This window comes from Vigna radiata, chromosome 6 (assembly GCF_000741045.1).
Source record: "Vigna radiata var. radiata cultivar VC1973A chromosome 6, Vradiata_ver6, whole genome shotgun sequence".
Lineage (NCBI taxonomy): Eukaryota > Viridiplantae > Streptophyta > Magnoliopsida > Fabales > Fabaceae > Vigna > Vigna radiata.
Window position 1 is genome coordinate 4,715,633 of NC_028356.1, and position 14,335 is coordinate 4,729,967.

Genomic DNA, 14,335 nt, shown 5'->3' on the forward strand with positions numbered 1-14,335 from the left:
CTACGTCACAGGATAATTATGCAACCTACAACAGTTTATCTGAACAATTGTCCACGGGAATGAAACTCGTGAACTTGGGTTGCTTAGCTAAAGTAAAAAAAGTTAACATTTCGTATAGCTATTGTCAAGAATGGTCATGAATCAACCCGCAACTTCTCTCTTCCTAACAAATTAGTATCCAGAACAAGAAGATCTTGGGACTTGATAAAAGAAGAGAGTTCTTTTTTATCATAGTGTAGTTTGTCATCATCATGACGGCTCTCAACGGGCACATTCCTAGAAATTATGAGACAAATCGAATGTTTAGATGAATTATTGTTTGGTTTCCAGGATATTCTTGATATTGTCAAGAATGGTAAGGAACCACTTGTTGAACATGCAACCTTTGCCTCCCTAATAATCCTAACCATTACCTTAATTTTTCTTTATTAACTTCTCTTGTCTCTAGCGATCTTTGTCGGGATGGTTTGGCCGTAAATTATTTATATGACGATAAATTTACGTACGTTATGTTTTTTGATCCAAAATATTAGTTTACTATGGTACTTTTGTGTTAATTTGGATGTTAAATGCAGCATTCTCTGATACTATCATGCAGAAGTGGTAAAAGGTATACTTCAGAAATTTGCACCTTATATTGTTTTATCTCTGTTGCAGTTTTAGTGTTATTTGACAGTATGATGGCTGCTGAAAACAGCTGTTAGCCCAAATAAATACTTAAGGTGTGATACGTGGGTAAGATACTATAGATGTTCTAAAAAAACTAAGATAAGATATGGATTCAATACTCTAACAAAAAATATAAAAATGTGTTCATGTATATTAGTCAAAGCAGAGGAATTTAGCACTCCTATGCAGCAAAATTAGAATTGGAACTTGAACATTGGCAAAAGGCTAACTAGCAACCAACAAACTTCCATAAAGTGTGCAGGTTGCACTCTTACTATTCTCTTACATGTTAAAGAATATTGGCAACAAGACTAGGGAACTGACTCAGCGAAACAGTAACATGAAGCTCAGAACCTAATATCAGAGTTAAAAAGAAACCAACAAAAGAATAAATTTGGAAAGAGACTATTGTTTTTCATTAATGCATAACCATCAACGATATCTGTCGATGATAATGATCACAACTTGAAAGAAAATTCTCGTGATCAAAGCGAAGGAGCATAGTAATTTCTTACCAACTATAACAAGCATAGGAAAAAGTAGACTGATCAAACTTCTCTGTAGTTTTATCATACAGATTTGGCTAATGGCTTTATATTTTTCTTTAGGAGAAATCTGGATCATATACAATTAGTTTTAGGGTCTTCCTCTCTGTTAGATCGCTGTTAGCCTTTTGGTTGATAATAGTAATAAGATCAGTTTTCTTCCTTATCTCTTTTCTCCTTCTGGTTTCTGATATTCTAATATATACTGCAATAACTACTGTCTTTTTCAGAAACATATTTACTACCATATTTTCACACTTCATGGTTTGTACTTTCTTGCATTTGGACATCATCGTGATGATGTATTTTTCCTCCTACGATTTTCACACATCTTATGTTGTTGTCAGTGATCGATAGAATATATCTTACTTGGTTTTGTTTAAATTCTTGGTGAATCGTTCATTGAAAGATCCATAAAGAAGAATTTATTTGTTGTAGTGTAAAAATTTATGTGTATTGAACCTTTCTACACCTAAGACACATAACATATAAAGTGAAAGACTATTGAAGAAGGCTACTAAGGATTCTTTTATGTTGTTTTATTTTTATTATTATTTATTTTTTGTTGCTTTAAAGTTGATTTAGTCTACTCTAAGAGCATCCATCTTTGACACTATCTTTCCATTCCATAACAAATCACTCGTTGAGATATGTTGAAAAGATTAAAAAATTATCATTTTTTATAATTATTTGGGTTTAAAGTATATTTTTATCATTGCAAATAACTTACATTAAAAGTGATAGTATATTCTTAGTTAAATCCTTGTTTGTGACATTCATTCGATTACTTGTAAAATCTGAAGTACATGTTTGGCTATATTGACTTGGTTCTTCGAAATATTTTCATACACATTAATTACCGATTTCAACTCGGTACATTGTCTCTAAAAGGTTTAGGGGTCAACTGCTTTAGTATTTCTTTTTTCCTACATTTCAAATATTCTTCGGTCTGAACTTTGAGACAGAAATTGTACAAAAATCTTCAGCCAACCTTTTTGAATCAAGATTTCAAAATATTCATTTAGAAAATAAGAAAATAATAATAATGAAATAAGTTTTTCTACGTAAGCTAAAACTATACTCACAAATTCAAAACTTAACTGTTTGAAAAAGTTAAATGTAAGAACTCGTGTGTGTGTGTGTGTATATATATATATATTAATTCATTTCTGAATTATCTAAGTTTACGGAAAAATCATCTGTCAAATTAGAATGAGGAAGTACCAGATTACAGAAGAGAGAACCGTCAAAAAACGAAGGCTATCAGAGTCGTGATCTATCTTCAGGTCTCAGAACTGACTATGAAATATACGAAAAGTCATTTTGAATTTCTGATTGGTAATAATAGACAACAAGCTCGTGCTAACAAAATTGATTAAGTAATTAATAAAATGGTGATTCCTTATCTCACTTTTCTACCGTGTTTTGTTCTGATAATTCAAGAACACCAAACATGAGAGAAGAGAACCACTTCATCTCTCAAATATACACATATATAGTGTTTGCTTCCTGCCCTATAAACGAGCAAAATCTTAGCAAAAGCTTCTTTCTATAAGCTCTTATGGAGGCCAGTGGTTCTGAATTGCCATTGGAAGTTGCAGAAGGGTTCTCGAAGATCATTGTTGTGGATGATAGCTTCTGTGTAACTTCCCCAACAGAAATAACAGTGAGAAAGAAATACTGCGGAGTGTTCTTAAAGCAAAGATACAAAGTATTAGATGTTAACGGTAATGTCTTGTTTCAAGTTGATGGCTCAAGCCTAGACGTTCGGAAGAAGAGAATCATGCGTGATGGTGGTGGTTCCCCCATACTTACAATGCGTGAGAAGGTAAACCTTAATGTTTTTCATGCATGAATAGCATAGAAGCAGTGTCTGATATTGATGTTATATATTGAAGATTAATCTGAAATCACTGAGGCATCGGTGGATGGTTCACAAAGGAAGAAGCTCGGAGGAGAAGGATCTGATATTTGGGGTTCAACGATCGCACCCTCTTGACATGAAGCCACGGCTTGATGTGTTCATGGCCACCGATATCAGCGAAGCTATCAGCAGCTTTCAACTTGTTGGAAGCCACATCGACAACTCCTGCAAAATTTACAAAGGAGACACCGTCATTGCTGAGGTGCGTTGCATGCTTCCATAATTATTCTCAAAATCAATACGAAAGTGTGATAAGAGATAAGAACATATTAATATATATATATATATATATATATATATATATATATATATATATATATATATATATATATATATATATATATATATATATAATTGATTATAATATATAAGTGAGAATAAATTTGAGTGAAAAGAGGGTATGAAAAGTTGCGAATTCTATATACTTTTATAATTTTTATTTCTTTTATAGTTATCTATCCAAATAACATATTATATACTATAGAATATTTCAAATTCTTCATAGAATAATTATCTTCTAAAATTCTTTATCCAAAAATCGTTAAACTAAATATATTTAATATTACTAAAGAAATTTGAATTTGTTTTAGCTAGTCATAATTCTAATCTATATTGAATTAGAAAAATAAGACATTCCTTATTTCGTTGAATTCAATAAATTTTATATCATGAACATCTCAATAGTTTATGTTGGCTATCAGGGGTATCCTTTTGTTTTAACTCTTTTAATTTAAAAAAAATGGTCTAATTAAGAAAAGTTTCCAATAGTATTTATTGAATTCAATTAAAGAAATGAAGTAACTACAACTTCTATAAATTAAATTAATCTGTGCATCTTTCACATTTATTTTGGTAAAACTCTCTCATTTAACTTTTCAATAAGTTGAGATGAATAAAATGTTTTGTCCAAGTGAGTAATTTGTGAAATAAATTTAAATAAATTACTTAACTTAGATTATAAAGCGCAAAGTTCCTGATTTTTTTTCTCTAAAAATGGAAAAGTGACTACAAACCAAAAAGATAAACTTCAACATGTTTGCAGGTAATTGATTTATATCCAAGGAACAATTTCAGCAATTGGACAGAAAGCTTTAGAGTCAAAATAAATGCAGGGGTGGACTATGCTTTCATTGTTGCCTTACTTGTAATACTCACTGTAAATGATTACATATAATTGTAGAATACAATACAATTATAAATTCAATTGCATCCATTTTTTAAAACATGTTTTGGACAACACCTTTAAAATATGCTTATATAAAAAAATAAGTAACATTACATATAGATCACTGGTAGAGAGATCCAATCACATATACAATGAACTTGTTTATTTTAATAAATTTGTCTTCTGACAATTCCACCAGCTGTTCCTTCTCCATCAATATGACAGAAAACGAATTGTTAAAGAATTGATGAACCAACACAGTGAATAATTTTTTAAATCCATGAACGTGATGTTGACTGAGATCTGTTCACAATAATGGACATCACCAACGACCAACTGGGATTGTGGGCAAAATTTGTCAACTTTCAATATTAAATTATATTCATTTAAAGCAATGAGGCTTGTTTTTGGATTTGGAGGATAGAGATCTTAGAAATGACTAAATTGTTCAGTTTTAGAAAATAAAAAGTAAAACTTCTGCAGACATAATTAAAGAAAACTCAGTTCCACAGCTTAATGATGTTATTTCTTTGGCCTGCTTGTTATTTTACATAGCTTGATATACTAATTTTACAACAAACAAGTAATAATGAGATACAACATCATCCTAAAGATTATAAACATACGTGCCTCCAATGTCAAATGTTTCTGCTATTGTCTCCCCTCTGAATCTCTGCACTGATCAAAACTTTCATAAATGGGAAGAGATAGGAAAAAGAAGAAAACACAGATGATGAGCTTCTACTGAAAAGCTTTGTATATGTTGGTGGAGATTGCAATCACACTTGTTATTGCAGCTAGTATGACCATAAACAGTGCAATGATTTTGTCTCTTCTAGTTGCTATACCGTATAAATCCCTGCCATTTTGTGGAAAGACAAACAATTTAGAACGGGGTTTTGTTTATTTATTTGGAAATTGCAAGTCTTAAATGGAAGACAAATGAATAAAATTACTAGTGAAAAGGGTAGATTACCTTAGAACAATAGCACCAGGAAAGACAAAGGAAAGACACACAGTAGATGTTGATCCCACAAACTGAAAGATGTACCAAATATCTGGGACTACTACAGCAGCAAGGTAGCTCAAGACTAGTAACACTACAGTGAGACTCACAAATCTCTTAGAGTCTGTGGCTAATAGAGGCTTCTTGGGAAAGAAGAATTCATCTATGTTGGTTCTCAGGGAAAAGTTCAAAACTGGAAAAGTGAGTATAACATGCAATCCATAGCTTAATCTAACTAAAACATTGAGCAAGGAACCAATTGCAGATCCAGTATTCTGGTCAAAATTTACCAGAATATCAGATTGTGTGGAATCTCCAAACAAGAGATACCCAAATAGTCCTATAAAAAAGTAAATAGCTGCACAAAGCAGTAATGCTAATCGGACTGCTGTTGTCATATCTGATGCATTGGCAAGTTCAAATCCAATTGGATGTACTGCAGTTCAATTAAAACCAATCATCAGCCCCCAAATCTACTAAAAAAGAAAGGGTAACAAAACTACCATTGATGAGAACTTGACAAGTACCATTAAAATGAAATGTGTAAGCTGTGACAATCACTGGAACTGCAGTAAACAGGTCAAAGAAAGTGGTATGTTCGTCCAAACGAGGAATCAATTTAGGAGACTGTGTTCTTCCTTCTACAATAGCAATTATGGCCAACACAGTACAAGTTGTAACAAAGGCCACAGCAAGAAAAGTTGATATTGCAGAGCTGAACTTCAACGACTCTGCAACCAACACACAATGGCATGGTACAAAATAAAATGTTATTCTTGGCTATGCACACTAATGCACATCTTATATCAATAACAAAAAAGAACACACTTCTACTTTATTTTCTAATCAAAATTAGAGTGATGAAACTTCAATTCTTATCACACAACAGTATTTAAGTTTTGTTCTAATATATATAAATGGGCTAACAAATTCATAATACAAATTAGAGCATCATAACCACAGTGAAACAAAGAGAAATGTAATAAGAGTTTACCTACACGACGGTACAAGACCAATGGAAGCAAAACTAAGAGCAAGATCACTAACAAAGCAAATTCCCTTGAATTCCACCAGTGAACTCCAAACCATTGTTGCAACACACCCAAGTGTACTTCCCCTTGGCGATTACTACCAGAAAACACATCCGCTGTTCATTGCATCAAGTAACCCAAGTTATCATAATTGATCTTTGAACAAAGTTTGTCTGATGGATTTTCTTAAAAACTTCTCAAAACATATAAATAAAAGAAGTGAAGTGACTTTCATTATACATTAAAATTTGTTCATGCAAAAATTAAAAAAATAAAATTTATAAAACTTTTACTAAAGTAACTTTTCAGAAGCACTTTTTTTAGAAAAGTTAAAAAATAAATAAACAAGTTGGATTGTAAAATAAATTGTTTTCATACATAGATTATGAGAAAATTATCTGAATTTTACTTCTTATATGTCTTTCCATAGAGCTGTTATCAAACAATTCTGTCCATGACCTAATTAATAAATTTAAAAAAAAAGTTAAATATTTGCTTACCAGCAATAATAAGGTACATAATTAAACACCCCATATTAGTAAATCCAACAGCTATCTGAGCTGCTAGAGCTCCCACTGGTCCAAACGCCTCTCTCATCACACCAGCATATGTTGTTGTGTGGCCAGCACGCGTGAACCTCATCAGGAAGTCTACAGAAAGTTCCGCCAGAAAGGCAATCACAAGAATCAACACCAAAGCTGGAATCACACCAAGAACCTTCAAGGTTGCCGGAAGAGACATTATGCCAGCGCCGATTATGCTGTTGGCAACATTGAACACAGCACCAGAAACTGTTGCCGGAGGAACACCACCCTCAGAGTCAGGGAGGAGAGGGACACGAGCTCCGGCCACCGGCGACATTCCGGCAGTGGTGTGTAAGAATAGCGATGATAAGTGTAGTGCCTAACGACAAGATGGTTGAATTTATAGTTACTTTACATTCCAATTATTAAGGCTGTGAGATTACGATAATGCCATTTATGAATTGGCATGGAGGAATGAGAGTAGAAGATAAAAGGGTAAGATGGTAAATGTGAAAGCGTGAGGATTCGACATCGTTTTATTAATTATTACATAGTTTATTGCAGGATGGGTGATAAGCGTGATGAATGCGGACACCACCAAAAGTAATGAACTTGGACGGGAATGTGAAGAATGGCAATGTGGACCCTTTCTCTTATTGGTCAATTGCCTGTCCGACAAAATAATAATTTTTCTTAACTTTTATATAATTATTACATTTAAAATGAATGTTTCATTATGTGTATTTTATATAGATTTTGTTTTTTATTACATATACAAAATTATTTATAACTTAAAAAATTAAATTTAATAGTAGAAGACAACTTAGACTAGATGTGTAGTCAGAATCAAGATAATAGTAGAAAAAATATAGTTTATAAACAATTTTTTTTTTTATTTAAACACGTCAAATAGAATTATGACACGTCAAATAGAATTCTGATTCCAGTGAGTTATTGGATTTGTGTTAACCACAAATAATATATTTTAATAAAAATATGAATATATGTATATATCATAATCATATTCATATTTTTAACTCTCATATTTATAAAATTTATCACATGAAATTTTAATTAAAAATTATAATATAAGTTGGTTGTAATTTATAAATGAAATCAACTCTAGATTAATTTCTCCAAAGACAAAACTGTTAATGGTTAATTAACTCAAAAGTTACATTTTTATAAATTTAAGTATTTGGTTCAGTTTGGATTGAGTGAAACTAACAATTTAGTTGAGCAGAAAAAATTAGATAAAAAAAAAGAAATTTGATATATTATTAAATTTAGAATCAGTTTTCTGTCTTTTTAAATCTTCTTGCACCTGAGACCCACTATTTAGAAACACATTGAAGCAGAAGACCCACTGATAATTCAATGTTATGGCAAATCAAAAACACCATCAAAAGGATATTGTATTTTAAACAAATAATAAACAGCTCAATGTTTCATGGTGTAAAGGATATTCAATAAAAAATAGCCTTTAAACAAATAATAAAATCATTAACAATATTTAATATCATTTGTTCAACCTGGATTTAATGGGTTTTTTAAATTAGAAAATCCATCATCCATCAACTTTACTAATTTAATTTAGACAACCTAACTAAACTAAAGATTTTGAATTTTAATTGATTCAGTATATTGGATTCATCAAACCAATCAACCCCATAATAACATGGCTAATTATAATCATTAACCATCTTCTGGATTCAAGTTGGTCCATATAGCAATTCCGCTTGTCCCAACAGCAAAAACAATGACCGAAATTGCAATGACTCGATCTTTTGTCTTTGATATGCCATGCATGTCCCTGCATTCAAAAGAGAAGAATGAGAAACAAACAACTCTGTTTTGCCATCTCTTTGTACAAACAGAAAACATCAATGAATATATAAATTAAGCAAAGTTATAGATATATAAAGAGCAGGAAAAATTGATAGTAGCATATACCTTAGAACTATTGCAGCAGGAAAGATGAATGAGGTGCAAACAACGGTTGTGGATCCCAAGAACTGAAAGAAATACCAAATGTTTGGGATGGCCACAGCCACCAAGTATGTGAGAGCTAGCAAAGACAAAGTGAGTGACACAAATCTTGGAGTGTCTGAAGCCAAAGGAGGTTTATTTTTGTTTGAGAAAATAAGTTCATCTATGTTGATCCTCAAGGAATAGTTCATGATGGGGAAGACAAGTGCAAGATGGAGTGCATAGCTTATTCTAACAATATCATTCAGCAATCGACCAACATGGGTATTGGAGTTTTGATCAAAGTTTACTAACACATCGGGCATGATGGAGTCTCCAAATAATAGGTATGCAAAGAAGCCAATGGCAAAGTAAACAACCACGCATATTACTAAGGAAATCTTCACAGCCTTGCCCATGTGTGTAACTTTTCCAATCTCTGCTCTAATTGGATGAACTGCACCAAATCATGTGTTCGTTTCACACAAATAAGCAAATCTTTTTCTTCAAAATGAAAAGAAAAAATTTATAAATAATCAGTAGGAAGTTATAAAATCATGAAACTAACCATTGACATGGAATCCGAAACCAGTGACAAAGACAGGGATGGTGGTGAAAAGATCAAGGACAGTGACTAGAGAGAAATCAGGCACCATCCTTAGTGATTGAGTTTTGCCGGACAACAATGCACTAATCGCCATTGATGAGCATATTGCAAGAAAGACCAATGCCAGTAGGATTGATATTGCAGAAGTATACCTCAGTGAATCTGTTCACAGAAAACATCGAAAACAAGAGGCTATGCTTGATTAGCTAATTGTTAAGACAAAGTGTGGCAATTAATTGATTGTGCATTTGGGAAGTAACAGTACTTACCAACACGACGTAACATAACGAGTGGAAGCATTATGAAAAGAGCAACAATAAGAAGAGTAAAAGCACGAGAGGTCCACCAATTAATGCCAAACCATTCTTGTAGAACACCCAAGTGTGTAGTTCCGTTGGACTCATTTCCACACAGCATATCTCCTTCATAAACCAAGGTAATCAACACATTCAAATTTATACGTATCAAATTATTAGAGAAAAAATAGGTCAATTCTCTACATGTCATACTTTTTATTGAAAAATTATTAATAAATTATGAATAACATAGTTTAGCTTAATTTTCACATAATATGTAATCCAAGTATTATTTTTTTCATATATTAAAAAACTTAAATACATATAACGTAGAGATTGGTTGAAACTATGACGATATGGTATTGTGAACAGTTTAATTATATCCGCCCTCTTTCAAACACGTTCTATTTTAGCTAAGATACATTAGAAATATTTTTTAGATAAATCTAACATCGCGTTTAATAATTGTATAGATTTAAATAAAGTTTAATCCAAAGTAAATGTATGTGAGAAAAAAAAAATGTCGTGTATGGTTAATGTTGTTAACACTCAGATCCAAAAAAAAAAGATATAAAGGCACATTAATCTTACTAAAAATGATTTCATTTGTCCACACGAACAATAGTTTTAGCTTATTAAGAAAAAACAATCAAACTAAGTGATATTTTCAGTAATACATTAATATTTATTTTTAATTGATACATAATAAATTATTTTCTGTTTCAAATAAAGTAAAATATTTATTAAAAATGAGATTATTTTAATAGAAACGTTTCAAAACAGTATATCTATTATTGTTAGAAAAAAAGTAAAAAATAATGGTAATCATAATAATGGAGATTTTAATAATTATTTATTGTATATCCTATACTCCCACAATTGCAAATCAATTATTAGTCTGCTTCATCCGCAAGTGGCCACAGATCCATTGAAATTTTCATTTCTCAGAAACAGAATCACCCAAAATACAAAAAGTGCAGGTAAAAAGAAAAGACTAAAAATAATCACAAGTTCCTTTCTACTGCTTTAGCAATAATTTGATTCTAATACTTTAATTCTAAAACGAATTCATTTTAATTCTTATATTCCAGTTAAAAAAATAAAAATAACATATGCATATAGACAAGAACTCCAAAAATAAGGAAGAGGAAATTACCTAGAATAATGAGATATATAATGAGGATTCCGAAATTGGTTATGAGAACGCAAATCTTAACGGCGAGGGATCCAACGGACCCAAACGATTCACCCATCATGCCCGCGTAAGTAGTGGATTTTCCGGAACTCGTGTACCTCAGCATAAATTCCACGGTCACATCCGTTACAAGTGCCACCAACAGGATCACCAGGAACCCCGGAACTATGCCGAGCACCTTCATCGTCGCCGGAACCGACATGATTCCGGCACCGATCATGGTCGTCGATATGTTGAACACCGCTCCGCTGATTGACCCATTCGGCGCACCCCGATCCTCCGCCGAGTGCTCGCATTCCGGCGACAGGAGAGGCTGGACTGCTTCAGTGATGTCGGAGTGAGATGCAATCTTCATTTGGAAATCATGAATGTTGTGTATTGGAAGAAGAGTGGAGACACAAGCACGCCATTTTTATCCTTTTCCTATTACCTCCTTTTATCAGTGACAAAAAAAAAAAAAAAACTTATTTAAAAAACAACTCAATCAACATTCTTTTATTTTATTTTTTCTTTATCTGTTTCTAACGTATCTGTGAGTTTGATTATTCTCGAAAAATATCCGTCAACTCAACAAAGTAATGTCTACTTTTTTTTCTGTCTCATATTTTATGGTTTTAATTAAAATACAGAAAATAGTGTTTAAAAGCATAATTTTATATATTTTTTATAATTAAATATATTATATGTTTTTATACCTTCAAGTTAAGAGTGGTATGACGTGTAATTCTGATCTTCTGCGTCTGGAAGCTCTGTTATGTTTTGTCCCTATCGTAGAAATGGGATGGACTTGATGATTCATATCTTATCTTAATCCACTGAATTCATATTTTCAATTTTCCACCAAAATTAGTGACAACAGGTTTTTATATTTAATTTAATGAAGGATTGGATCCCAAAGGCATGTGTTCTGTATTTGTCATACTCATACTGTTAAACTACACTTTAAATCCATACACACAATCGTTTAAATTGTTTTTAATATTTATGACTTTCCATGTATGTACTTTTAGAATTAAAATTTATTGAATACTTATATATTATTTATAACAATTATAAATTAAGACTTTTTAAAATAAAATGAAATATTTTGATTCAGGAAATATTGTAAAATAATATTACTAAAAGTGCATTGAAAATTCTAAAAATCACAAAGAAACCAGATAAATTATGCATGTGAATGTGCAGGGTAAGGTATGAACTAGGTATAAAATGAATCAGAACAACGAATATAACAAGAAAAATCTAAATTAACTACCTAATGTTTATTTTTTGGATTTTTCACTAAAACGAAAAATTAAGAGGTAAAACCTGTTCGAATCATTCATAACTAAGCCAAAATGTTTCCAGTTCAAAGAAAATGAAAATCAAACATAAAACGAAAAATCACAGTAGTAGAGATTTTCTCAGTTGAAGAACTTTTCAAAATTGCTCGTCTCACTTTCACTTACAATGGCTAATACTACTGAAACATAGTGTATTTCGATCTTTTGGACACATTAATTTATTGGCATGAATCCATAACCAAAACCTAATAAAATATGGAAGTAAAACTGATCAAGAAATTAAACCAAAAATAGAAGTACAATGTGGAAACAAAGTAGACACGAACAAAATTGATAATGAACAAAGGGCAGCGATACTTTCATACGGACAAAACGACAAAAAATTCATTACACAGATAAATAATAATATTTTAATTATAAATATATTATTATTTTAATTGAAAATCAGTTATATTATTATATTATTAAACATAGTGTCAAATGAATCTTTTTTTCTTTAAGTGTCAAACAAATTTTTTTCATGAACAAAAGTTAAACGGTGGAAACTGAAAAGAAGCACGTATTGAAACATAATACCGAACAGAGAACACAGTCATTGTAATTCTTGAGCGACCAGTGATACGTGTTGACACGTCCTCGTGACATATACATTCAAATGACACGAATTTTTTTAGGTTTAATATCTATTTTAGTCCTTTTTATGGGAGGGTTTCTTCAAAGTGGTCCTTCCTTTTTTTCAAAAGTTCACTTTAGTCTTACCTTTTGCAAAAACTGTTCAAGTTGGTTCTTTTTGGTAACGACGTTAAGTTCACTAACGACAGAGCTGCCAAGTGTGTAATGTTTGATGATGTGACATTATAATTTGTTTTAAAAAATATATATAATGATGACGTGTAAATAAATATAATTAGGGTAGGATTAAAAAAGGAATTAGGGGTAATTTTTGGTGTGTAATTAACTACATCATCATGTTAGAGTGATTGATGGTTATTGTTCCCAAGTTTAAAAGCAATGGTTAGGGTTTGTGGTTATTTGCTCCAGAGTTTTGGAAAGTTAAAAGGTTAGGGTTAGGGTTTGGAATGACTTCTTCACAAAGTGGTTGTTCTTGTTCGAAGACAACGGGCAAAGGAGCTTCGCATTCATCACAGGGTGTTGTTTCGAGGGATGTTGGGATAATCCTTATTTGCCACTGTGGTGATTTTGCTGTACTGAAAGTTGCGAAAACTGCAAGGAATGCTGGAAGGCAATTTTGGGCATGTCGACATTATAAGGTTTTTTTAATAGCAAAGTGACTTTTATGTTAAATTGATTTCCTATATTGACAGTTTTTTGTGCTTTTTGTGAATAATAGGGTGCATTTACAAGTGTGATGTCATGTAACTTTTTCAAGTGGTTTGGTGAAGAGAACGCTGATGATAGAGATGGTACAAATGTGAGGCAAAGCAACAAGAGGACCATTGATATGGAAAGTAGTGTGAAAGAGTTGCAGAGAAAGATGAAGTTCGTAGTTGGAGTTGGGGTTGTTCTTACTGTGCTTAACATCATCATATTGGGGCTGTGTTTAGGTTGATGTTAGGTGACCAATGTGCAATTTATGTTGTGTTCATGTATTTTGAGTTGATGTTGTTATATTTTGACTGCCTTTAGGTTGATGTTAGGTGGGCAATCTGCAATCAATGTTGTGTTTGTGTATTATAAGTTGGTGTTGTAATATCAGTGAACCATCTGGGTTAGTACAATGAAATTCGTAGTAGTCCTCAGTTTGGTTTAAAATTGTGCATTGTGGTCCTCACTTTGGGTTAAAAATGTTCATTTTGGTCCCCCTTTTAGTAAATAATTGTGCAAAATGGTCCCTTAATACAACACAATACCAGTGCGAGGTAAGGAAACCTAAACCTAAACGAACATTCAAACAACAGTGGAGACACATAATATTAGTACATCCAGTCAAACATGTCTAAATTCAAATAAAGATATTGCCATACACAATATCACCAAATTCATACATAACATGTCTAAATTCAAATATGAAAGATAACATGTCTAAATTCAAATAACATACATAACAACTTCGCTACTGTCCTACACAATATCAATAAACTGTTGGAGTTGAATCTATGCA

The 14,335-nt window shown here is 31.9% G+C and overlaps 3 protein-coding genes across 3 annotated transcripts; 1 reads left to right on the top strand and 2 right to left on the bottom strand.

Moving 5' to 3' along the window:
• Positions 1–2,775: 2,775 nt before the first annotated feature.
• LOC106763291 (protein LURP-one-related 9-like) lies at positions 2,776–4,686 on the top strand. The gene is made up of 3 exons (XM_014647495.2): positions 2,776–3,042; positions 3,113–3,340; positions 4,181–4,686. Exons 1-3 carry the CDS (start codon positions 2,776–2,778, stop codon positions 4,310–4,312), a joined length of 627 nt encoding a protein of 208 aa, XP_014502981.1. The 3' UTR covers positions 4,313–4,686.
• Positions 4,687–4,792: 106 nt separating this feature from the next.
• Positions 4,793–7,306, bottom strand: LOC106763002 (amino acid transporter AVT6C). The gene is made up of 5 exons (XM_014647152.2): positions 6,841–7,306; positions 6,304–6,456; positions 5,837–6,040; positions 5,280–5,745; positions 4,793–5,162 (listed from the first exon to the last, which is right to left on the bottom strand). Exons 1-5 carry the CDS (start codon positions 7,199–7,201, stop codon positions 5,045–5,047), a joined length of 1,302 nt encoding a protein of 433 aa, XP_014502638.1. The 5' UTR covers positions 7,202–7,306; the 3' UTR covers positions 4,793–5,044.
• A 1,023-nt stretch (positions 7,307–8,329) lies between these two features.
• Positions 8,330–11,377, bottom strand: LOC106764700 (amino acid transporter AVT6C). The gene is made up of 5 exons (XM_014649043.2): positions 10,892–11,377; positions 9,709–9,861; positions 9,401–9,601; positions 8,818–9,289; positions 8,330–8,677 (listed from the first exon to the last, which is right to left on the bottom strand). The coding sequence occupies exons 1-5, from the start codon at positions 11,283–11,285 to the stop codon at positions 8,560–8,562; spliced, it is 1,338 nt and encodes a 445-aa protein (XP_014504529.1). The 5' UTR covers positions 11,286–11,377; the 3' UTR covers positions 8,330–8,559.
• Between the last annotated feature and the right edge of the window lie 2,958 nt (positions 11,378–14,335).

Coding starts and splice junctions, on each gene's coding strand:
- LOC106763002 (XM_014647152.2), bottom strand. CDS start 7,201: ATGTCGCCGGTGGCCGGAGCTCGTGTCCCTCTCCTCCCTGACTCTGAG. Junction 6,457..6,840: donor TATGTACCTTATTATTGCTG/GTAAGCAAATAT, acceptor TGCAATGAACAG/CGGATGTGTTTTCTGGTAGT. Junction 6,041..6,303: donor GGTCTTGTACCGTCGTGTAG/GTAAACTCTTAT, acceptor TGTTGGTTGCAG/AGTCGTTGAAGTTCAGCTCT.
- LOC106764700 (XM_014649043.2), bottom strand. CDS start 11,285: ATGAAGATTGCATCTCACTCCGACATCACTGAAGCAGTCCAGCCTCTC. Junction 9,602..9,708: donor CGTTATGTTACGTCGTGTTG/GTAAGTACTGTT, acceptor TTCTGTGAACAG/ATTCACTGAGGTATACTTCT. Junction 9,290..9,400: donor TTTCGGATTCCATGTCAATG/GTTAGTTTCATG, acceptor GATTTGGTGCAG/TTCATCCAATTAGAGCAGAG.
- LOC106763291 (XM_014647495.2), top strand. CDS start 2,776: ATGGAGGCCAGTGGTTCTGAATTGCCATTGGAAGTTGCAGAAGGGTTC. Junction 3,043..3,112: donor TACTTACAATGCGTGAGAAG/GTAAACCTTAAT, acceptor TATATATTGAAG/ATTAATCTGAAATCACTGAG. Junction 3,341..4,180: donor GAGACACCGTCATTGCTGAG/GTGCGTTGCATG, acceptor ACATGTTTGCAG/GTAATTGATTTATATCCAAG.